The 25,197-nt window shown below is 34.7% G+C and overlaps 1 protein-coding gene across 1 annotated transcript in view; it reads left to right on the top strand.

The window, feature by feature from the left end:
* Positions 1-25,197, top strand: part of LOC114334685 (protein-associating with the carboxyl-terminal domain of ezrin) — a 70,168-nt gene that overhangs the window by 38,805 nt on the left and 6,166 nt on the right. Inside the window, exons 3-4 of the mRNA XM_028284788.2 lie at positions 435-764; positions 7,353-7,537. Coding sequence (XP_028140589.1) covers positions 435-764; positions 7,353-7,537 — 515 coding nt within the window. The remainder of the gene's footprint in view (positions 1-434; positions 765-7,352; positions 7,538-25,197) is intronic.

Consider the following 25,197-nt stretch of genomic DNA (forward strand, 5'->3'; position numbering starts at 1 on the left):
GATTTGGCCCAATTTTCAATTCAGTCAGGTTTAGAAAATCGAAAATTTCGTGTATATATAGTGTCGCTTGTAGGGGTGTTGTGCGCCACTGGTGAGAACTGTCGTTCTCTGTGGATGTTAGAATATTCCACAGGGTGTTGCGAACTTTGAAACACAGTTTGATTTACCTGTTTAGCAACAATATTATTATAGCGATATTGTTAAAGAATAAGGCTATAATATATTAAAAATATCACTTAATCGGACAACAGGTTTAGGAAATTCGAAACATCAAAAATGATCAATTTTGTAGGTCGCCCGTTTTCTCTGACGCTCAGTGTATATTATAAAGGTCTTCCAACATTTTGGCTCTTTTGGCACTATCAAAAGCTTGTTTAAATACAAACGCACTGTTTAAATGTGCTTTATATCTAATAATGTCTATTAACTTTTAGGTGATATGGACTCATTGGAAAGCTTTATTGGATTTTGTAAAAATGAATTACTGAATACAGACTTCTCGAAGAGGCCGACATTTAAATCAATATTAGAACACGAATTTTTCAATAACGATTTTATCACAATAAATTCATTTCTCTTAGAACTACCCGTTAAAAATGATAATGAAAAATTAAATTTCTTTCAAAATCTGAAACACAGGTTGTTTAAATTTGAGGAAGAACTAGTTGCATCACAGCTGAGCGGATTGTTGTTGTCACGGTTGGTTTTATTAAATAAAACAGCTCAAACCAGTTTTCTTCCCTTTTTGCTAACACCTCAAACAGGTATGTATACTATATATTGGTGCTTTAGTTTCTCCCCTAATTAGGATATATGGACTTCGACTTATAGACACATTGTCTATGTATGGCCTATGATTTAGGATATAACCTAGTAAAACTAGGTTATACAATCTTCCCAGAATTTTTAGAATAATCGTTTTTAGAACAATTTTCTGAGTGGAAATCGAAACGTCAAACATTAGTTAATTAAAACGGTGTACTCGAATTCCTTCCCGCTGTCAAAAAACACTAGAGTTCCTTCTCGCCCATGTAAGTTAATACCTAATCCCTCCCGCGGCAGGGTCACGGTCAGGTAGGTAGTCAAGAGAGGCTTGTGCAATTCCAACCTCGCAAATACTCTTAATTGCTGGATTTATTGCAATTTCGAAAATAACAAAAATAATTTTGGGTGAAAATAAGAAATTAATGTTATTAAATTATCACTGTAAAAGCCCGAAAGGGTTATAATTAACATCAGTGGCGGCCGGTCATGGTCGGCAGTGCCGACCCACACATTTATAGATATTATAGATTTTTTAATATTTAATTTAATCAGAGTTAATGTCATTTGTATCTGTGAAATAAAAAAAAATCTGTCAGATAATACAGACTAAATTTTATTCATGGTTTTTAAAAGGATTCGACCAGTCCGAGCCTTAAGTGATCCCTTCACATAACAGACTTTTCAAAAAATGAATGATCCGAGCCATTCATCTGACTGTTTTCGACGTTTTCGGCTAGCCGACCCCAGCTCATCCCTAGCTTGACGATTTACACGTAAAACTCAACGAAATACAAGTCGATGAGCAGCCAAACATACATACATTTCTCTCCGTAGGCATGTACGGCAGGTACGGCACATTCTGCCGATTCATCAGCATAATGGCTCGATGGCAGAATGAATCGATGCATCGGCATCTGCCGATGGAAGCATCGGCAGAAATTGTAAAGAATAATTACGCCGTTTTCATCGTTTAGTTGATATTGTAATTTTTTTAAGTTGTCAGGAATTATCATTTAGGGGACACTAGAATCAGATCATCCGTTAAATCAAAGTAATTATAGAGAACTAATAAAATTGTGTAAGAAATATCATTTGGAATTTTCTAATTTACTTTCTGATTCTAAGATATTTAGCGGCATGTCTAAAACAGTACAGAATGAACTAATATAGGTAATCAATTAGCTACCTTTTTGGATAACGTTATTGAATCTGAGATTCAGAAAACCATTTGCTTTTCGCTAGAAGTAGATGAAACTTCGGAGTATCTTGTCATTCACAATTATCAATTATTGTTGTTCAATACGCGTTATGTGGTAATATTTATGGGAGGTTTTTAGGTTTTACAGGCAAGGCAGAATATATTTTTGTTGTTTTAAAGAACAGACTAAAATTTTTTGATATCAAAAATAAATTGGTAGGGCAAACTTATGACGGCGCTGCCGTGATGTTCTGTGAATTAAATGGTCTCCAGGCAAAAGTTAAAACTATTGCACCACAAACTTTATTTACTCACTGTTATGCACATAGAATGAATTTAGTGTTACAGGATACTTTTAAAAAATAAAGAATATCGTCTTTTCTTGCCAGTTTAGCTCGCCTAAACGGACTACTATTTTAGAACAATTTGTTTCGAAAAAAAAAAATGCAAGCAGTTTGTCAGACACGATGAAATTTTAAATCTCGGTTAGTTTTCATTGTAGCAGATTTTCGTTAACAGCTTTTGGTTTTTTTTTATTTTATTATCGAAGGCGACGATTTTGAAAGTGGTGATATCTCGATCCGTGAAGCAATCGGTTTGAGAACTTTATTAAATGATTACTCTTTTTATGCTTTAAATATTTTTAGAGTATATTTTTAGAGAATATTTTTAAAGAGTTTGTCCAAACCGATTTGATATTCATGGTTGTTCAAAATCAATCCACTGACATTATTTATTCCAAAAATAGAATAAGCAATTTCAGAGATTTTCGTAATGATAGTAGTTTCTAATATATACGATATACGCAGTGACGTTTTGGATTCGCTTGATATTTCCGAACCATCCCAAAATAGACAAATTCATGATACATATCTCTAAAAACAAGTATATTTTGAAATTTTGGATACCTACTATTATGCAAATAGATACTCGTTTTTTCGAATTTTGAAGATTTGCAAATTTTTGACCTCTTTGACGATTCAAAATTTAAAAGTTACAAAATAAAAATGTATACCATTTTTATTCAGTTGCAATGCGAAGGCAAAACAATCTTACTTTTCAATTAGAATACGGAGTGCAGTCCAGTCCCTTGAATCGCGATTTTCGGCTCTTATTGGAGCCTTCATCGGAAAGAACGTAGACACTGTTCTCCATATTTTAACTGATTCGCATCGAGAGGTTTTCCCACCCATTGCAACTGAAGTGATGATAATAGGTGGCTAGCGCCATCTGGCATTGAAAGACGAAGTAGTTTTCAATCCTAATAGTAAATTATTAATATTGAAAATATTAAAAATATTACTAAAAGATTTTTAAATTGAAAACTTATTGGTACACTTTCCTGGTGACACCTCCAAGACTTCTACAATTTGCAAGTCAAATGGATGCTGCAGTGAAGACGAGAGGGAAGGAATTCTACACTAGCAATTCACATCCCCCGTCTGCAGCTGGTAAAGTTCCAACGGAAAAATGTACGTAGTTACTCTACGGAGTAATACGACTATAAAATAAAAATGTATACCATTTTTATTCAGTTGCAATGCAAAGGCAAAACAATCTTACTTTTCAATTAGAATGCGGAGTGCAGTCGTAGAAGTCTTGGAGGTGTCATCAGGAAAGTGTACCAATAAGTTTTCAATTTAAAAATCTTTTAGTAATATTTTTAATATTTTCAATATTAATAATGTACTATTAGGATTGAAAACTACTTCGTCTTTCAATGCCAGATGGCGCTAGCCACCTACTATCATCATTTCAGTTGCAATGGGTGGGAAAACCTCTCGATGCGAATCAGTTAAAATATGGAGAACAGTGCCTACGTTCTTTCCGATGAAGGCTCCAATAAGAGCCGAAAATCGCGATTCAAGGGACTGGACTGCACTCCGTATTCTAATTGAAAAGTAAGATTGTTTTGTCTTCGCATTGCAACTGAATAAAAATGGTATACATTTTTATTTTATAGTCGTATTACTCCGTAGAGTAACTAGGTACATTTTTCCGTTGGAACTTTACCAGCTGCAGACGGGGGATGTGAATTGCATAGTGTAGAATTCCTTCCCTCTCGTCTTCACTGCAGCATCCATTTGACTTGCAAATTGTAGAAGTCTTGGAGGTGTCACCAGGAAAGTGTACCAATAAGTTTTCAATTTAAAAATCTTTTAGTAATATTTTTAATATTTTCAATATTAATAAATTTACTATTATGATTGAAAACTACTTCGTCTTTAAAAGTTACCTTCGTCAAAGAATTTCCAAGATATTTATTATAACAAGTTAGGTACCTATTTAAAAAATATGCTGATCCAAATATATTCGGAATGTTGGATAAGTTACAAAATATGTATAATTTTGTATAGTAAGTACCGCAATTCATTACAACAAACTGTTCATCAATTCTCTTATTATCACCAACTGCTGCCTCAAATGAACGGGATTTCTCTTGTTTCAAAAGAGTCAAAACGTATTGTCGAAATACCATGAAACAAAACAGAATGTCAAGTAAACCAAACAAAAAAAAAACAAAGAATCTCCTATGATGATGTAAGCCTTTTAATTTGATGGTATACCTATATGAGGAAACAAAAAACCTTGCCGACCCTGTCTCTAAGGCCACGAGTCGCCACTGATTAACAGAAGATTTCACTGGAAGCAAAAATAACACCAAAGGTATATAAATATTATTTGACAGTCCATGAATCGCAAAAACTTGTGAGAAATGTTCTGGGCAACTATAAAATGTTCCGTCCATGGATATTGTAAGTGAAGACAAAAATTAAACACTTAAATGGGTTGAAAAAAGATGACAATATTTAAAGATTTATCATTGAATATAAGAAAATATTCATTCCTATTTGTTTTAATTTCCATATTATCTAACACGTCGTGAATTTCAGAGAATATTTTCGGCAATTTCAAAAAATTTCATCTTCTTGCATAATATTATTACGAATTAAAATAACATCGGATGTGGTTAAATATCGATATCACCTTTCCTTTACCAATATTTACCAACCTCTCCACAAACCACCATTGGAACTTTCGCTGATGACACAGCAATATTTGCAACTGAAGAGGATTCAAGAGCTGCAGTATTAAAACTTCAAGAACACCTAGACCAAATTGCCCAAATATTAGCCTTAATCAAGTCAACATACCACAACAGAACATCGTCAAATACCTGGGGCTTCATCTTGATTCTAAATTAAACTGGAAACAACACATTTTAAAGAAGAAGAAACAAATTGAGTTGAGAGTGAAAGAAATTAATTGGCTTATAGGTAGAAAATCTCGACTCTCAATTGAGAACAAACTGCTGATTTATAAAACAGTCATCAAACCTATATGGACGTACGGTATAGAACTATGGAGTTGTGCCAGCAAATCAAACACAAAAATTATCCAAAGAACTCAATCAAAAATTCTACGCACCATCGCAAATGCCCCGTGGTACATTTCCAACCAAACCCTTCATACAGACCTAAACATCCCGTTAGTCAGCACAGTAATTCAAGAAAGAGCCAACAGACATCACGAGAAATTGGAAGACCACCCCAACCAATTAATATTACCATTACTGCAGCCACTAAACAACAGAAGATTGCGAAGATTATGGCCCATAGATCTTCGCTGAAACTGAGGTGAAACCGTTGGGTGATGTACCTCATAACGCCAGTTTAGTGTACAATAATACACTGATATATGTTATTGTACTTGTTATCAAATTAGCTTATAGAATATGTAATTCTGATTGTTAATAAATGCTTACAAAAAAAAAAAAAAAAACCTTTCCTTAACTCTGAATGTAAAATTTTGGACAGCCTGAAAGAAATATCCTCAACTGCCTTCCTTTTTAACTTGTTGCAACGTTTCTGCCTATTTAAAATTTTATGTTTGATTCGATCATGCTCATGAGCAATATGCTTATCCACGATTTTATTTCTATCATTTACTTTGACAAAAGATTTACAAGATTTTGAATGACATGTCCGCCGTTCAATATTATTTTTAAGATTTTTGTAAAAATTAAATTTGTATCCATCAAGAACTAACACATTGTTACCTTTCTCTCCTCTTATGAATTCCATTTTTCTCAAGATCTCAAGTAGAAATACTTACTACACTTAACCAAACAAGATCAAATTAAACAAACACACAAGACGAAATCTCAAAGTAAAATGAATTTTAAAAATACACAACAAAATTTGGTAAACTTTCACTCTTATTGTAGGGTGACCAAACGTCCCGTAAAAACGGGATTGTCCCGGGGTCCCGAAAAAGTCTTTCGGGACGCCCAAATCTCCCGTATTTGCGTTGGGTTGATTTTATGTATCTGACTATATATTCTCTCGTTATTTTTTCTTCAATTTCGTCATTTGTTTTCATTCCTATTTCTCCCTGTCTTGTTACATTGTGGCCCAGTATTGTTCTCATTATTGTTCTTTCAAATTTCAGAAGGCTATCCTCCTCTTTGTTTTAAAATTGTTTTATTTTATGGTTTTTCTGTCTTTTTCAATATCCTTTAGCGAACCCAGACATTTTTCTTCTTTTTATTTGTTGAGTTGGCTTTCTGTCTCGCTATTTTGTATTCTTCCCTCCTTTCCTGTTTTGTTCTGACCATTGTTGTTGATCCATGTCATTCTGGCGGAGATTTTTAGTGTTCTGTTTGTTTCGCAGTTTTGATAGTACGTAAATTACATATTCAAAGGTAAATTGAAAAGGATTTGTAGGTCCCAAATTGACTAAATGACCATATTTCAATCGCCCCTACCTGTTTGGGTATCGTCCGAAACCCTTCTTGGCAGTGACGCACCCAGGGGGTTTCGGGGATTAAACTCCCTTTCTTCCAGGGCATATGGAAAATATATAAAGAATAGTAGGAAAATGTAACAATATTTCTCAAAAAATTCGGCACCCAAGCCAATCCCCCGCCATAGAAAAATTTTATGTGCGCTACTGCTCCTTGGATGTGTCCCGTTTTTTCAAGTTTATGATTTGGTCACCCTTATCTTATTGACCACAGGTAATTGATTTTATAAATACACAAAGGGTTAATACTTTAATCCGCTGAAAGGAATTCGAGAGCTACCTGGACTCAAAATTAGGGTTGGGAAGGAATTCGTAATCAGCCAATTAAAAATGTAATTTTCATTACATCAATAATTAAGGCTTAATCTCATATAAACATAATACATAAATAATAGAGAGATATCGAAACCCTATTTAACATCGTCCTTTAATAAAAGATCCTTTATTTTGACATAAATAACCATGCTTATATGTCAAAAGTGTCAAAATAAAGGATCTTTTAATTACCAAACGACGGTTTCGATATCTCTCTATCAAATTAATGTTTTCCAGCTAGCACATTTTAAAGTAATGTTGGTTTAAGGTGATGAAAATGAAGAAACGTCAACATTGTTTTCTGAAAACACATTTAAGAAGTATCTGTGTCCTAAATTGTTGGAGATTTTTAAGGTTCGAGATGTTGAAATTCGTTTATTATTGTTATCGTTTTTTCCAAAATATATGCACACTTTTAATCATGAAGACCTTCAGAATCGAATTTTACCAGAGGTAACGTATTTAAAATCTCGTAGAACATTTGCAATCAATTTAAAAATGTATGTTTAAACATCGTATTTCTTCCAGTCGTAACAATAATAATTGTATCTAACATTTCTTTTATCTTTCACTTGAAATATTTACCTAAATATATTATCTTCGTACTAGATAATTTTTGAACAGTGTACATCTACAGTATCCAACTTTAGTATAATACAGTATGCTTCAAAGTAAACAGTACTGAAATGCGTATGCGTAAAATTTGTATGTGTCATGCGCCGAAAGGTTTCCGAACGTCGCGTCGTTATAACATAAATGTGAATGTCTAGGGCAGTCAATGAGGGTATTTGGCTCCGAATTTCATCCTACCACATCGATTTACTTGATATTTTCACAGTAAGTAGGGAATAGCTCAAGAAATAAAGTCTACCCTATGCCGATGTGCGCTTTTATCTTGGGGTGGTTCCCAATCCTTCTCGGGGGTGATTCCCATCCTTTCTCGGAGGTGAAAAATGTTTTGGTTAAAATAGCCACGGAAAAGGCTAGAGAACCTAATTTTAAGGAAAAACTGTTCTATAATTGTTTTTTGAAAACTCAATACTTTTTGAGTTATTCGTGGTTGAAAATTGGCCATTTTCATTGAAAAACAACACCTTTTCGGACGGATTTTTGCGAATACCTTAGAAACTATGCATCTAACAAAAAAACTATATAAAGTATTTCTGTAAGTTATAAAAAAACAAAGAGATTCGTTCCTTCACAAGTCTTCTTTCTAGTTAAAATACAAAGAGGGATATGGTAGGTAAGAAGAGTTTGTTATTTTGCTGCATGCTCAAATCGGTGCATTCAACTTGAAATAACAGAGAAACGGTCAATAGGTGTATAATGATGCGAATAACTTTTGTAGTGCTTGAAAGGGCCTTTAAAATGAGCAATACTAAATGTCGATTAGATTCAAACTAAGCGGGATATTCTGCAAAAAAGTTGATGATTAATGTATTTTAAGAAGAAATGAGAAGTATATGTAACCCCTCATCCATCAGAATTTAAATACATCGTTTTCCTTCTATAATACTTTTTATTATAGCGTTATTTCTATGTTCAAAAAGTTGGACTGGTTTTAAATGAATGGTTTTTGTAAAAAAATTAATGAAATTATAGAGCGCATTTTTAAATTTTCTTAAAAATCTATCTTTTTCTCCATGTAACTCGAAAATGATAAGAGGTACGAAAAAAAGATACCGCACAAAAATGTAGGGTTTTTTCAGATAAAAATTTCCTTTTATTTTTCATTACTGTATCTCTTATCATTTTCAAGTTACAAGGAGAAAAAGGAAGATTTTTAAGAAAATTTAAAAATGCATTCTATAATTTGATCTTTTTTTTTTCAAAAACCATTCATTTTAAACCTGTCCACCTTTTTGAACATTGAAATAACACTAGAATAAAAGGTATTGTAGAAGGAAAACGATGCATTTACATTTTGGTGGATGGTTGTTAAAATTACTTCTCATTTTTTCTCAAAATACATTAGTTATCAATTTTGTTTGCAGCATATCTCGCTTAGTTTTAATGTAACGGATCTTTAATATAGCTCATTTTAAAGGTCTTTTCAAGCACTATAAAAGGTATTAGTAGAATTGTACAACTAAAATCGACCGCTTCTCTGTTATTTCAAGTTGAATACACCATTTTGAGAATGTACCAAAAAACAAACTATTTTCACCTACCATATCTCTTTTTGTATTATAACTAGAAGATTTATGAAGGCAAGTGTTTCTTTGTTTTTTTATAACCTACAAAAATGTTTGATATAATTTTTTTAGTTAGATGCATAGTTTTTAAGGTATTCGCAAAAAACCGTTCGAGAAGGTATTGTTTCAATGAAAATGGCCAATTTTCAATCACGAATAACTCAAAAAGTATTGAGTTTTCAAAACAAAATTATAGAACAGTTTTTGCTTAGAATTAGGTTATCTAGCGAATTCCGTGGTAATTTTAACCAAAAAATTGTCCACGCCTTAGAAGGGGTGGGAACCACCCCCAAGATAAAAGCACACATCGGCATAGGGTAGACTTTAAATTAGGAGATCAGTAGAGGCTAGGCGCAAAATTTCATTAAAATCCATGCAGTAGGATAGAATTCGGAGGTAATATTCTATTCTTGCTCCCATTGACTGGCGTAGTCGTAGTAATATTAGATACTTCAGGATGGTTTTCAGTGTTGCAGAAAAATTTTTTATCGTAGAGTAGTATTTTCGGTCATACGGATAAGGTCGCAATTGAATTGGCAATACCGCACAAGCTAATAAGACTCATTAAAGCCACAATGGATGAAACTCAGGCATGTGTACGAATACAAAACCACCGGACAGACTTTTCAAAATTTCGCAGGGACAAAGAAAGCGCTGGGAAGACATAGTAAACAGCGACGCACAAGCCCTTTTAGGAGTCCGTGTATGGAGAAGAGCAGCCACAGACAAGCAAGGGTGGAGGCAAAAAATAAAGGAGGCCAAGGCTCAATTTGGGCTGTATTGCTGTAGAAGAAGAAGAAGGACAAGGTCGCGAAAACGATCCAAGCTTAAAATCAGTTGCCGATGCATTTAGGCTTAATAAGCAGACAACACGATTTCTTGGATTCTAACGCCTCAACGTACCCGTCGAGCACCTCCTTCACAGTGACCATGTTACCATTTGATGTGCTGTATCCGCATAACCATGGTTAGGAAGGAGAAGCAGAGGAAGGCCACAAATGAGATGGGCTGATGATATTAAGAATATTGGAGGACACAACTGGAAACAAGTGGCGCAAAATAGACAACACTGGATTGAATTGGGGTAGGCCTATGTCCAAAGTTGGATTACTTAAGGCTGAAGAAGATCCGGACATGGCATATTGGGCCCCTATTGGTGTTGGCCCGTATGATCTTCATCGATTTTTGCCGTGCCAGTACCATACCACTTAATCAATAATGGTTTCAGTAGGACGGGGCAACCTGTCACATGACTAGAGAGTCTCTTCGAATGGTGCGCAATAATTTTTGGGATTGCCTTATTTCTATTTCGCGTGGCAGTGATTCTCCATACTCATTGCATTCACCAGACCTAACGCCATCTGATGCGTACATATGGGGACCGCTGAAGAGGCTATTTTTCGTACCGATCCACCGTCTGACATTTCAAAATTGCGGACTAACATCTAAGATTTTTTCGTGCCATTTAACAACCTTTGTTCATACATGCAGGGCAGCCACTACCATGTGTGCAAAGTGTGCATCGCACACGGGCGGCCAAGTATAGGGGCGGCCAATAGCAGGCCACTGATGATAATACTTTTTTTAAAACGAAAATAAATTCAAAAAATGAAATAGTAAAGATTGAGATAATTCTATAAACTCTAATATTCCACACAATCTAAACAAAAATGCCAGAAAATGTTATTTATTATATGAACTGCCCTTTTGCAGCTGTAGTCATAAAGTAGTTCCGGGAATGCTTTTTGGTACTAGTACACTTTAGAAGACCAAAAATAAAAATTTTTTTCAAGAATTTTTTTCTCAGGACCTTTATTAAAAATGGACATAAAACTTTTTACATATTAATATCTAACTCTTAGAGAGTACAAAAAAATATATCTTTTTCATTTATGCACGTACGCTAATATTGTAGAGGGCGCAAAACTCGAGGCCTCGAAAAATGAGGGCGGACAGTAGTTAATCTCAGGATTGGGATATCTGAAACAAAAAAATCGTACTGCATTTGAAAAAGGAACGTTTCTTACGTGACGATTTACCACAATTTAACCAAAAAATAAAAAATAAATATTTTTTAACCATGAAAAACTAAAGAAAAACAGGGATTTTTTCACAAAATTTTTTTTTGCGGAATTTTTCACTAACAGTGGTAAATTGTCACGTAAGAAACCTTCCTTTTTCAAATGCCGTACGATCTTTTTGTTTCGGAAATACCAATCCTGAGATTAACTGTCCGCCATCGGAACTACTTTTTTTCGAGGCCTCGACTTTGGCGCCCTCTAAAATCTATACGATGTCAATTGGACCAAGTATAAAAACACAATTTGACACCAAGTGTCAGCTTCTTCTGTAAAACATAGGCGGCACAATAGAAATTAAATAATAAACTATTACTTTTCAATTAAGGTCTAATATTTTTTAAACAGTAATAATTATATAAAATGAAAATAATATATGAATAATTAATATCTAATATTGTTAATTATTCACATTTCTTTATGAAATTGACACAAAATATGATAAAAGTACATAAACACTATAGCCCAGTCAGGATTGCATTTTTGACCTTGCATTAGGAGCTGCTCCAAATTTTATTTTTCTTATCTTTAGGAGGGGTCAATAGTAGTGTAAATTTAAAATCTCGACTGAATTCTGCCGTTGGGTTAATCGCTATATTGATTTTAAACGAGAGCTGTTTTTGCTCAATATCTCCGCCATTTTCAACTTTTCGACAAAAAATATATCAACTAAAATTGTTGAAAATTTGATTTTCTATAATTTCTTTTATTACAACTTTTTTCGTGCGGTCGATATTTTCCGAGTTATGGGGGAAAATAGTGACAATTAGAGCATACTTATTGAATTATCTCGTTTATTATTAGTTTTCCGACAAAAATGTACCCATATAAAAATAGAGAGAATTAAATTCTACACAATTTTGATATCTTTCATTTTTTTTGCTAAAATCAATATTTAAGGTAGTATGTATGCCGTAAGAGCGCGACCGTAAGACCTGATTGATTTTATAGCAATGGTTTTTGTTCAATATCTACGCCATTTTCAACCAAAATTGTTCCAAATATGATTTGCTAACATTTGTTTTTAACAATTTTTTCATGCGGTTAATATTTTCCGAGTTATAGTAAAAAGTGGTGGGGGAAGCATAATTATTGAATTGAATCTTGTTTCCGAGCTGTCCCAAAGTTTATAATTCTTACCTTTAGGGGAGATAAATGATAGTGTAAATTTAAAATCTCGACTGAATTCCGTGGTTGCGTTAGCCGCCATATTGATTTTAAAGGAGAACCGTTGTTGCTTAATATCTCCGCCATTTTCAGCTTTTCGAGAAAAACATCATTCACATCCATATGTGACCAGTGGTCTAATTACTGTTTTGTAGATTCGCTTAGACTCACGATTCAGTAACTTACTTTTCATTCAAGTCTTTGTATGCATAAAAGCACTTATTACCGCTAAGAATCCGTGCTTGTATTTCTTGACTGATGTTGTTGTCATTTATTATTGAGCCTAGGTAGGGAAAAGTGGAGGCATATTCGTAGGTATGGTTGTCTACCTTCAGATTCTCATATTGATTCGATTTTATGCACTCCATATATTTTGTTTTGCTTTCATTATATGTAGACCAAACGTAGCAGCTTCCTGTTTCAGCTCTCTATAGCTTTTTCGCTTAATATCCTTTTGATGCGGCTTACATCATTAATTATGGCAACATCATCCGCATATGCGCAAATTTGTATAGATCTTGTATTAATACATCCGTTTATATTCAATTTTCTAACAACAGCTTCTAAAGTTAGATTAAAAAGTGTTGTTGATAAGGTATCACCTTGTCTAACTCCATTTTCTATATCAAATGTCTCTGTCATATCTCCATCCATTTTCGCCATAGCTTTGGAACCCTCCAAAGTCATCCGTATAAGTTTAACTAACTTATTGGGTATCCCTAACAGATATCGTATACAAGTTGTAAATTATTGGTATATTATATTCAACACATTTTTTTTATGTTATATTACATTATATTAGATCAAACTACTAAAATTTGTTCAGCGCATACTAACTGAAGATTACCATTATAGTCACCGTGATGATTGCTATTATAACAAAATTGCATTAATTACGATATCGAATAAGCAGACTGCGCAATTTCGCATCATCAAATCTTGCATAATATATGGGACATCATGTATGAACGTATACATATTATAGTTATTAAAATTTAAAATTGATGATTAAAAGTATGTACATAATACAGATGACATTTAATGTGCTTATTAATTTGAGGACTAAAAAAAATCACACCACAATATTAATATAAAAATAAAATAATAACTTGTAAGTCTATGAAACATGAGAAGGCATTTTGGCAAGATAAGGCAAGATAACGATATGATTTGAGCGTAAGTTCTTCCGAAAAATTTGGCCAATTACACGTCAGTATTGCCCAATAAGATACGTTAAAAAATAATAAGCCACACCCGTATCCATGTGGACTAATACAAGGAGTGATCAATTAATAAAATTGTACAAATGTTTATAGGGTTTATCTTTATTTCTGTGCTCTCCTAGAATTACTGACCGGACCCAAAAAATGCGTCTTGTTCAATTCACATCGTATACACTTTACGTGCATAAATGAAAAAAGATATATTTTTTGTATTCTCTAAGATTTATGTTCATTTTTAATAAAGATTCTGTGAAAAAATATCTTAAAAAAATGCTTATTTTTGGTCTTCTAAAGTATACTAGTACCTTTTCAAAGTGGCTAGGCCTTCGGACTTTAAGATATTTTTATCTACGTGGTCCATATGCGATTTTACGCATAATTAACAATTAAAAAACAACGGCCTACATTGAAGTTAGATCCGATCTCTCTTCAGAATATTGAAAATGAATGTTTAAACTTCAATTTAACTACTTGGCAACCTCAAAAATACTAATTAAGATATGCGTTTTTACTGATACTTTACTATAACTCGAAAACTATAAATTTTTACAAGATACCTTTCTTGTTTAGAATGACACAAAAAACCTAAAAAAATATTTTTGGGAGCAAAAAAGACGATCATCTGTATTTGTTTAAAAAAATTGTTTAAACAATTTCTGCCCAAAAATTCCGCCCGGCACCCTTCAGATTTGTTTAAAAGGGACATTTTTGAATAGGAATCCGCAAAGAAACTGAATCGGAATTTTTTTCAGACGGAAGCGGTCTCACCACATGGACTAAGGGCTTGTCCATATGCGGGCAGTTTGCCAACGTCGACTGCGCGGTTTACCTGTTTTCCCCCTGCTTTTCTTGGTATTAGGGTGAAACTTCAAAGGCGGCATTAGGGTGAGATCAAGTAAAACAGGTAAACCGCGCAGTCGACGTTTGCAAACAGCCCACATATGGACAAGCCCTAAGTTAAAAAACCCAACCGCCGCGGTTCAAGTTAACGTAGAAACAAATGCAACCGCTAAACATCGTACACATGCAACCGCGAGTTTTACACGATTTACCAGTACGCGATTTACCAGCGTTTAAACTGGTAAATCGCTGCGTAACCGCCTGCATTTGTACGAGGCCTTAGATAATATCTGTTAAATAGAATATGTAAATTTTACAAATTATTATTGTTATGTATCTCCTGCACATTTCTTTAAATACTAGTACCTATGTTGAAACGACTAAAGTGTTGAAAGGGGGCGGCAAATATTAAGTTGCACACGGGCGGCCAACACTTTAGCGGCGGCCCTGCATACATGATTGAGATCCTTCGTGAATGCTACGAAATAGACTTAAAATTGAATAGGGGGCATCTTGAACATCTGTGTTATCGGGAACGCCATTATGAATAATGCTTGCAAGGCAAACTATATATAGTATTATACTAGTTATATTATAAATAATAATGAACATTTCAATATTAATTACAGTACTGTTTATTTTGCCGCATACTGTATTATAAAAATTCTATTATTTTCAATTCTTATTAAAAGAGATTATGTTTATATGTGGCAATGTGTTTATAGGTGGCAACGTTGCGCTAAGGGTGGCAACGTTGCGCTAAGTGTGTGAATATCAATTGTATTTTGATCCTGCATTAAACCCGTTTTTCGCGAAATGCAGAGTAAATCAATTACAGCAAACGCATAAAGTGTGAAGTTAAGTGAGTAATCTTCGCGCAGAACGAAAAATAATAAACTAAATATTGAAATTGTGCTCCAAATTGGCAAAAATCAAAGGTAAGCGTAACACATAAACAAATAAAACGTCATCGATATTACGATATTCGAAGTGGATTCTCGTTCGATTGGAACGCGGTGTTGCTAAGTCGACAGGGAAGTCCTGTAACTAGGGCGGAGCGAAATAGTATATACTGCTCAATATAATTTTATCAAAAAAAAAAAAAAAAAAAAAGAAAAAAAGTAAGACGTTACACTGAGAAAGGTTAAATTTCCGCGGAGATAGTCCGAACGAGACCTTTATCGCAGTAAAACGAACCAGTTGTAATGAGCAGAGAAGATAAAAATACGAAGAGCTATTTCGAATAGAAAGTGACGGTACCACGACAGACGAAAACGACAAGAAGAGAAAAGAGGAAGAATTGGAACGAGCTTTTAACAAAAGTCGAAAAATAAGCAGATCTCCCTCCTACAGAAAGGAGAAAATGGAGGAGAATGTACAAAAAATTATGGAAATGATGGCAGGAGTAAGTTTAAAAATCGAGGAACAATCAAGAGAACTTAGCGAGATGCGTAGAGAGCAGAAAGAATATAGAGATTAAATAAGAGAGCTACGCCAGGAGAATATAACATTAAGAGAAGAAAACACGAAACTAAAACAGGCAGTTTATCAAATAGAAGAACGGCGTGAAAGTTTAGAAAATCATAAAAGGCGGAAAAATATAATTATACAGGGTTTGAACATAGATACAAATGGCCCAGATATCCTAAAACATGCAGTGAAAAATTTTATGCAGACAGAATTAGAAGTAGATGTACAAATAGAGAAGGCTCTGAAGTTAGGAGAAAAAGTTTGTTTGGTCGAGCTTGAAAAGGAAGAAGATAAAAGAAAAATCATGCGAAACAAAACCAAATTGAGAAATCGAGAAGAAGGTCTAGTTTATATCAACGATGACCTATCAAATAACGACAGAATTGTACAGAAACGTGTCAGACAAAAAGCGCAAGAACTAAGAAAGGAAGGGAGAAAAGTGAAAGTAGGGTATAAGAAAATATATGCCGATCATGAAATATGGCGCTGGGATGGAATGAACCAAACGTTGGTGGTAGAGACCAAAGCAAAAAACTAAGCAATAGCAATGAAAGGAAACAAATGACGACGAAAAATGCAAAGAAGAGGATTACGAACTATGGAAATAAAACAAATCAAGACAGCAATAAAAAAGACAAGCCGAAAAATGACAAGATACAGTTTGCAACAGAGATAAATAAGACGGAAACGACGCAGACAATGGACAAGGCAATAAGTAAAGATAACAAAAAGAAAACTAAAGTCAACTTGGGTACATGGAATGTAAGAGGCACATACGAAACAGGAAAACTCAAAGAATTAATTAGAGAAATTAAAAGATATAATGTAGAAATAATAGCTTTACAAGAGACAAAACAATTGGAGACAGAAATAATAGAAATAGAAGACGTGGTATTTTTTAATAGCGGGGGAGAAACCAGAAGGTTAGGAACAGGTTTTATAATACAGCGAAAATGGAAGGAAAAAGTAATGGCATTCCAACCAATATCAGATAGATTATGCACAATAAGATTAAAAGGGGACAAACGAAACATAAGTATAATGTACACGCACCGATTGAAGATGCCACAGAAGAAGAAAAAGATGAATTCTACGAGCAATTGGAAACAGAATATGATAAATTACGAGGGTTTGGCATCAAAATAATAATGGGAGACTGCAACGCCAAAGTCGGAAGAGAGAATATATACGAACACATAATAGGGAAATATAGTAAGCATGAGGTGTCGAACGATAATGGCCAAATAATAATAGGCTTTGCAACAGAAAGGCAAATGGTGATAAGAAGCACACAATTACGCCGAAAAGATATATATATATAAAGGAACGTGGATTTCCCCTGATAAGAAGACAGTAAATCAGATAGACCATATTTTAATAGAGAAGAAGCATGCAAACAATGTAATAAATGTAAAGAGCATGAGAGGAGCGGACTGTAACTCTGACCACTACCTGGTGAGAGCAGAATATAAAATCGAGCATAATATAAAGCGAAACAATAAAACAACAGAAAAAATTGGAAAACAATTTAACATAGGACTACTAAAAGATAACAACACACATAAGAAGTATGAACAGGGAATAACCAACAGACTAATCAGGGAACAAGAAACGTCAAGCCCAGACAAACAATGGCAAAATATCAAAGAAGCAATCTTGGACACAAGTAAAGCAATCCTAGCGAAAACCAAAAGAAAACACAAAACAAAAGATTGGTATGATGAAGAATGTCAATAAATAGCAGAAGCAATAAGAAAAGTAAGACTCAAAAATCTCACAAATGACGAAGAAAGCACTAGAGAAGAATACAGAGAATTGAGAAAAATCATGAAAAGAAAATGTAGAAGCAAAAAGAGAAAATACAACGAGAACAAACTGAAAGAAATACATAGAAGAAAAATTTCAAAAAAAAAAGAAATAAGATCATTCTACCAGGAAGCAAAAAAAATGGAAAGAGGATATCAAAAAAACAACCCATATATGAGAGATTATAAAGGGATGTTGCTAAATGAGCCGGAAAAAATAATGGAAAACTGGCAAAACTATTTCACAGAACTGCTAAATAAGAGCGAAGTACAAAAGGAAACAAACCATGAAATTGAAGATGATCAGATAGCAATAGAAATACCCACAGAACAAGAAATAAAGAACGAAATAAAGAGCTTGAAAATAACAAAAGCCCAGGAATAACAGAAATATCGGCCGAAATGATAAAATCAGGAGGGAAAAGACTACAGAAAGAGATATATGACCTGATAAAGAGAATATGGGAAGTAGAAAAAATGCCAGAAGAGTGGACCATAGCAAGAATATGCCCTATACATAAAAAAGGTGATAGAATGCTATGCGAAAACTACAGAGGCATCGCACTATTAGAAATAGTTTACAAAATCTTGGCACAAGGTATAAGAAAAAGGCTAAGTCATTATTCGGAAAAAATGCTGGGGGAATACCAGGCAGGTTTTAGAAACAACAGATCAACGACTGACCAAATATTTGCCTTAAAAGAAATACAGACTACCTGTTACGAACATAAAACAGTACTATATGCTTTGTTCATAGACTTTAAGCAGGCTTACGACACAGTAAATAGACAGCAGATGTACGAACTGATGAAAGAATTGGGGATACCAATTAAAATTGTCAGGATGATAAAGATGACGATGGAAAACACAACAAACGAAATAGCTTGGAAAGGGTATACATCCAAAAAGTTTGAAACCAAGGAAGGATTACGACAAGGAGACCCACTATCAACAATGGCATTCAATCTAACATTGGAAGGAATAATCAGGAAAAGCAGAGTAAACATGCAAGAAACGATATTTAAAAACGGCCACCAATGCATAGCATTTGCAGATGATCTGACGCTATTAGCAACAAGCAAAAAAGAACTACAAAAGTTAATGAAAAACATAATAACAGAAGCCAAAAAATACGGACTTAAAATAAATGAAGAAAAGACAAAGTATATGATAATGGGAGAGATCCAAAAAGAAAAAGAGAATAACATCATAGAACAAATAGATGGAGAAAAAACATACTCGTTCAAAAGAGCCAAAGAAATTATTTACCTGAGAGCCAAAATAGATGAAAATGGTCATGAAGAAGGGGAGATAAAGGCAAGAATAGCTAAAGGAAATAAAAGATATGGAGCATTACGCACATTATTGAAATCCAAATACGTATCAAGAAAAACAAAAATAAGAATTTATAAGACTGTTATCAGACCTACAGTAACATACGCAAGCGAAACATGGGTGCTCAAAAAGTCAGAAACAGACCTTTTAGAAAGATGGGAGAGAAAAATGCAAAGAGCAATATATGGAGGTGTGAAAATAGAAGGTCAGTGGAGAAGAAGAACCAATAAAGAATTGGATGAACTATATCAAGAAATTGATCAACGATTACGACGACGATCAAAGCACAGAGAATACGATACTTGGGGCACATAGAGAGAATGGGAAGTAAACGAATGCCAAAAATGGTACTCTCACAAAGACCAATACAAAAGAGGAGGAAAGGCAGGCCAAGGAAAAGGTGGAAGGACAGTGTATATGAAGACTTGAAGAAAAGTAACATTGAGAGATGGAAAGAACTAGCATTGGACAGAAGGAGTGTATAAAAAAACTGAAGTGTATTTAAATAAAATTTATAAGTTATGTAAGTTATATTAAGTTATTTATTATATTATTTATGTAATCAGAAATGTAAACATTTTAGCCCTAGGCCTACAAGGCCTGTTGCGCTTAATAAATATGTTTATATGATTGGTAATACAATAAACATCGATATCGAAATTATTAGACAAAAGAGCCAAAATGATTATTTACAGAACATTGACTAGACCCGTAGTAACCTATGGTTGTGAAACATGGATAATGACGAAAAAATATGAAGCTCAACTCAGGACATTCGAGAGAAAGATACTGAGAAAAATATGAGCAAGAGACAGACGGCACGTGGAGAATCAGGAGAAACGACAGGGCTGACGAATTGAATGAAGGATGATATTGTAAGATTTGTGAAAAGTCAACGACTGTCATGGCTGAAACTTGTCCAGAGACAAGAAGATGCAAAATCAATAAAGAAAATATTGCAATGGAAGCCGATAGGAAAGGGCGGTATTGCGGAATCCCGCGTCATTTTCCAATCCCGCATGATGCGGGATTAAAGGCGCGGGATTTGCGGGACTGAAAAAAGCGTATTACATTCGACCTCTCGCCAGCGCTATCGCCCGGTGACTTTTGTGAATTTTGATGCTTTAGTAAATCTAAAAAATATCTTGAACCAAAACTTGCTGTCGAGCTCATCTGCCGTCAAGGTGACAATCTCATTACTGCTAAAGCTACGCCCAAATTTATGATCAAGACAGGAAGATAATCATTCAACGTTAGCTTCAGAATTAACTTTGACTCCGACGTATTTTACAACGTAGAAATGTGATTACACTACCTATTTATCACGCGTCGTATGACGAAGAGGCTGAGAGCAATGATGACGAAGAGACTGATCAAGTAAGAAACGTCAATGTAGATCTTGATCTTACATTGCAACAGGAGTTAGAGTTAACTTTATCGTCAGCATGTAATGTACTGTGTCCGTCACCATATCGAGCTAATACACTCGAGTCCATTATAAAAAAAAGAAATAACTATGAATCTGGGGCGTTAATGGGAAAATATCTTACATTTACATATAAAGCCTTAAAATGAATACCGCCGACAAGTGTGGAAGCCGAAAGGGCATTTTCTGCTACTAGCTATTGTGCGAAGATGTAGGTGTTGTTGGCCTTACACTTCGTCCTGGTGCCTTTGTTTCGCGCACCAGTTATAGATCGCTGGTTTTTCCCCTTGGGAAACTGAATTTTCTTTCCTTAGGGAAATGGTTTCACTTTTTCTCTACTTATACGAAGGACCACCCAAAGCTTTGGGACAAATGAAATATACGAGAAGAACGTTTTTACTAAGTCTATTTACCAAAAACAATTACAATAACGAAATTTTGGACGCCGATAGCTTGCTTGCAATAGCTCAATAAACACACTATGAGCACGAAAACAAAAAGAATTGGCACTAGTTACTGAACACGTATTAAAGAATCCGGTTTGCGCTGAACCGAGAGCGTTGAGCTCCAACTTTTCGACTGCTCCGTCTCGCAGTTGCAACTGTACTGTCTCTCGAACACAAGAACACCCCTCAACCCCTATTCATCGCAACCGTTTTTTGACCTTCAAAATTTCCTTTTTTGGTTAAAGTTTACGTCAGCCGTCTTTCTCATGAAATGGCCTGGTTGGAAATTTTGGATGCCAAAGACTGAAAGATAAAAATTTCTAACTGTGTACTGTCATTGTTATAATTCTTAAGAACGCATTAGGATTATATTTAGAAAGTTAGTTTCCAAGCAAGTACCGGCATCCATAAAGATAATTAAATTTTAGGAAAATTAGGAAAGTAAATCTTAAAACTAATATACAGTGTGAGCGAAATTAAACTAAATTTAAACAGTGTTGTTTAGCAACATAGTCCCCCCGTTGATGTGACCTACATCTAAATGAGTATGAGGTAGAGGACACACTTTAACAATCGATCTTATGAATGTTCCGTCTTTAGTTCTTACTTTTATGGTTCGAACCTTGCCGTCTTTACCTGGTAATGTTTCAATTACTCTTGCCAATGGCCACTTTAGAGGGGGAGCGTTGTCATCGAGTAGGAGTACCACATCGTCAACTTTAATATTTTCTTGGGGCGTAAACCATTTGGGCTTGTTTTGGAGACGATTTAAATAATCCCTGGACCAGCACTTCCAGAAATGCTGCTGAATTTTGCTGCATTTCTGCCACAGTGACAAACTATTTTCGGATCTTGACGAGATGTCTTTCTCTGGATAGGAAGTCATGCTGCTGCCGATCAGAAAGTGACCGGGGGTTAGAAATGAGAAGTCATTTGGTCTGTCTGACAATGGACAAAGTGGTCGTGAATTTAAAACTGCTTCTATTTGAGCTAAAATAGTGGTTAATTCCTCGAATGTAAAAATATTATTACCTATCATCCTTACCAAGTGATACTTACAGCTTTTTATTGCTGCTTCCCAAATTTCACCCTGATGTGGAGATCGAGGTGCAATGAACTTCCACTCAATTGATGTTGAGGCTGCGAATGCCTTTATGGCAGGTAGGACACCCGCTCCCATAAAGAAGTCGTAAAGTTCCTTTAACTGATTACGAGCTCCAAGAAAATTGGACGCATTGTCAGAATATATCGTTTTAGGGATGCCTCTGTGTGAAATAAATCTTTTCAAAGTTAGTAGGAAGGATTCAGTACTGAGACTGGACACTAGCTCTATATGGACTGCCTTAGTAACGAGGCATACGAATACTGCTATATAAGCCTTACAAATGGGTGCACGTCGCAACCTTGAAGATTTTATTTGAAGTGGGCCCCCGCAATCGATACCAACATTAGTGAACGGTCGAGAGACCTAAAACCGCTCTTTGGGTAAATCGGCTATTATTTGATAAGCCGGCCTTGCGTTAAATCTATAACAGCTCTTACATTTGTATATGATTCTCTTAATTTCTCTTAGTCCATCAAGAGGCCAATAAGTGAGCCTAATGTTTGACAATGTATTTTGAGGGCCGGTGTGCAATAGGCGAACGTGTTCTCTTTCAAGCAACGATCTAACTACATGGCATTTTGAAGGAAGAAGGAGTGGAAATTTTTGATTATATGAAACATTTGCGTGGCGAAGTCTTCCACCAACTCTTAAAAAAACCAGATGTGTCTATAAATGGATTCAATTTTAAAATTGCCTTATTTTTAACTAGTTTCTGGAGCTTTATGTCTTTAAATTCTGGTTGAAAGAATGTTAGTTGAATAATTTTGACTATCCTTTCCTCAGCTTCTATCAGTTCAGCAGCCGAAAGTACACCATTTCTTTTGTTTTTCTTATACTTAAGATTGTAAATATATCTATTGCAATATGCAATTACCCTTTGTAAACGAGTGAAGGATGAAAATTTGCAAAATGTTGTATATAGAGTTGGCTTCGAATTACTTACAGTGTGAAGAGTGCCTTTTATTTCAGGGACACCTGTTAAGTCAGTATTTGGAACGAATTCATTGAATTTAGTGGTTCTGTTCATTAAAAAGTGGGGCCCATGCCACCATAATGTATTTTCTATCAGCAGAGCGGGTGTGGTACCGCGAGAGAGAATATCTGCAGGGTTATCTTTAGACCTTATGTGATTCCATGAATAAGTTTTCGTTAACTCCTGTATTTGAGATATACGGTTTGCTACGAAAATTGACCAACGAGAAGGATGAGAATTAATCCATGCAAGTACAATTTGGGAGTCTGTCCATAACCTAACCGAAGCTATGGGAGAAACCTTTGGTGAAATAATAAGGACAATATTTGAAATCAAGGTAGAGAGCAAAACAGCACCTAATAATTCAAGCCTCGGTAGGGAAATGATTTTTAACGGAGCTACACGGCTCTTTGAGGTGATTAGGTTGCAAGAAACGGTTCCATTTTCATGTAAAACTCGTAAATAAATACAAGCACCATATGCTTTCATGCTTGCATCGCAGAAACCATGGATTTCAATTCGAGAAATATTGAGAGGATTGAGCAGAGGTCTAGAAATTGCAAGTTTGGCGAGATCAGGAATGTGAGCTAAAAAATTTAACCATTCTGAGGAAATTTCTTGTGTGAGTTTGTCATCCCAATTTAAGTTACACATCCAAATTTTTTGCATTAGCAACTTTGCAGATACAGTAATCGGATTTATTAGACCAAGAGGATCGAAAATAGAGGCAATAATTGATAGAACTTCTCTTTTTGTGTATTTTGTTTCATTGGAAATGTCAGGGATAGATATAGACAACAAATCAGACTTAGAATTCCAACATATCCCCAGAACTTTATTTGACGAATTTTCGGGTTTTACCACATAATTAGAATTTTGTGATTCAGTGGAAATGGAGTCGAGAAACTCAGAAGAATTAGAACTCCATTTATGGAGTGGTATTCCAGCGGAATTTAAACTCACAGAAAGTTGTTTATAAGTCTTATGCAAAGTGTTGATGTCATTTGCACCATGTAAAATGTCGTCTACATAACAAGAATTTTGTAGTGCATCAGCAGCTAATGGGTAATTTCCTTGATTACGAACTGCCAACTCTTTGAGGCATCTAGTGCTTAAAAAACTAGCTGAATTTGTGCCGTAAGTCACGGTCTGAAGTTCTAGACATTTTAATTCTTCTTGCGGGGAATTGCGCCATAGAATGTTTAACAGAAATGTCTGTTCCGGATTGATTCTTATCTGCCTAAACATATTTTCGATGTCGGCGATGAGAACATATTTATAAAGTCTAAAACGAATTAGGATTTCGAATAAATCAGGTTGTACAGTATAACCTTTAAGCAGAATATCATTGAGAGACACATTTGAGGTTGATTTCATTGATCCATCAAATACAACCCTGAGTCGGGTAGTTAGGCTATCATGTTTGAGAACACAATGATGTGGAAGAAAAAACTTATGTACTGACGATTCGTTAGTTTTAGAAAGAGGAACGTATTTACAATGACCTAAAGATACATATTCTGATATGAAATCATTGTACTGACGCCGTAATTCGTCTGATTTATTAAGCCTTTTTTCAAGATTGAAAAAACGCCTTTTTGCCAAATGAAATGATTCACCTAATTTTCGATATTCATTAGGAGTTTTTAGAGGTAGGTCTACTTGAAATCTGCCACTAGGAAGAATTGTAAACGAAGATTTGAATATGTCCTCAGCTTGCTGTTCTGAAGGAGTTAATGTTTTTGCATGAATAGGATTGATAGGTTTAGTCTCTTCTATTTCCCAAAAGTTCTTTAAAAGAGAATCGAGATCAGCAGTTTGTGCGTGTAATGAAACATTTGAGTAATGAGAGTGAACATTAGTTGAAGGATTCGAGTTTGATCCTAACATTGCATTACGAGAGTATGGAATATTTCCACCTACAATATACCCCAAATGAGTGTTTTGAAGAATAGGAAGGTTGGGACCTAGTTTTATTAAGCCATAAGTAACTAGATCGAAATAGATATCAGCTCCTAAAAGAATGTCTACGTCCGACGGGGTACAGAAA

Source organism: Diabrotica virgifera, chromosome 2 (genome assembly GCF_917563875.1).
Source record: "Diabrotica virgifera virgifera chromosome 2, PGI_DIABVI_V3a".
NCBI lineage: Eukaryota > Metazoa > Arthropoda > Insecta > Coleoptera > Chrysomelidae > Diabrotica > Diabrotica virgifera.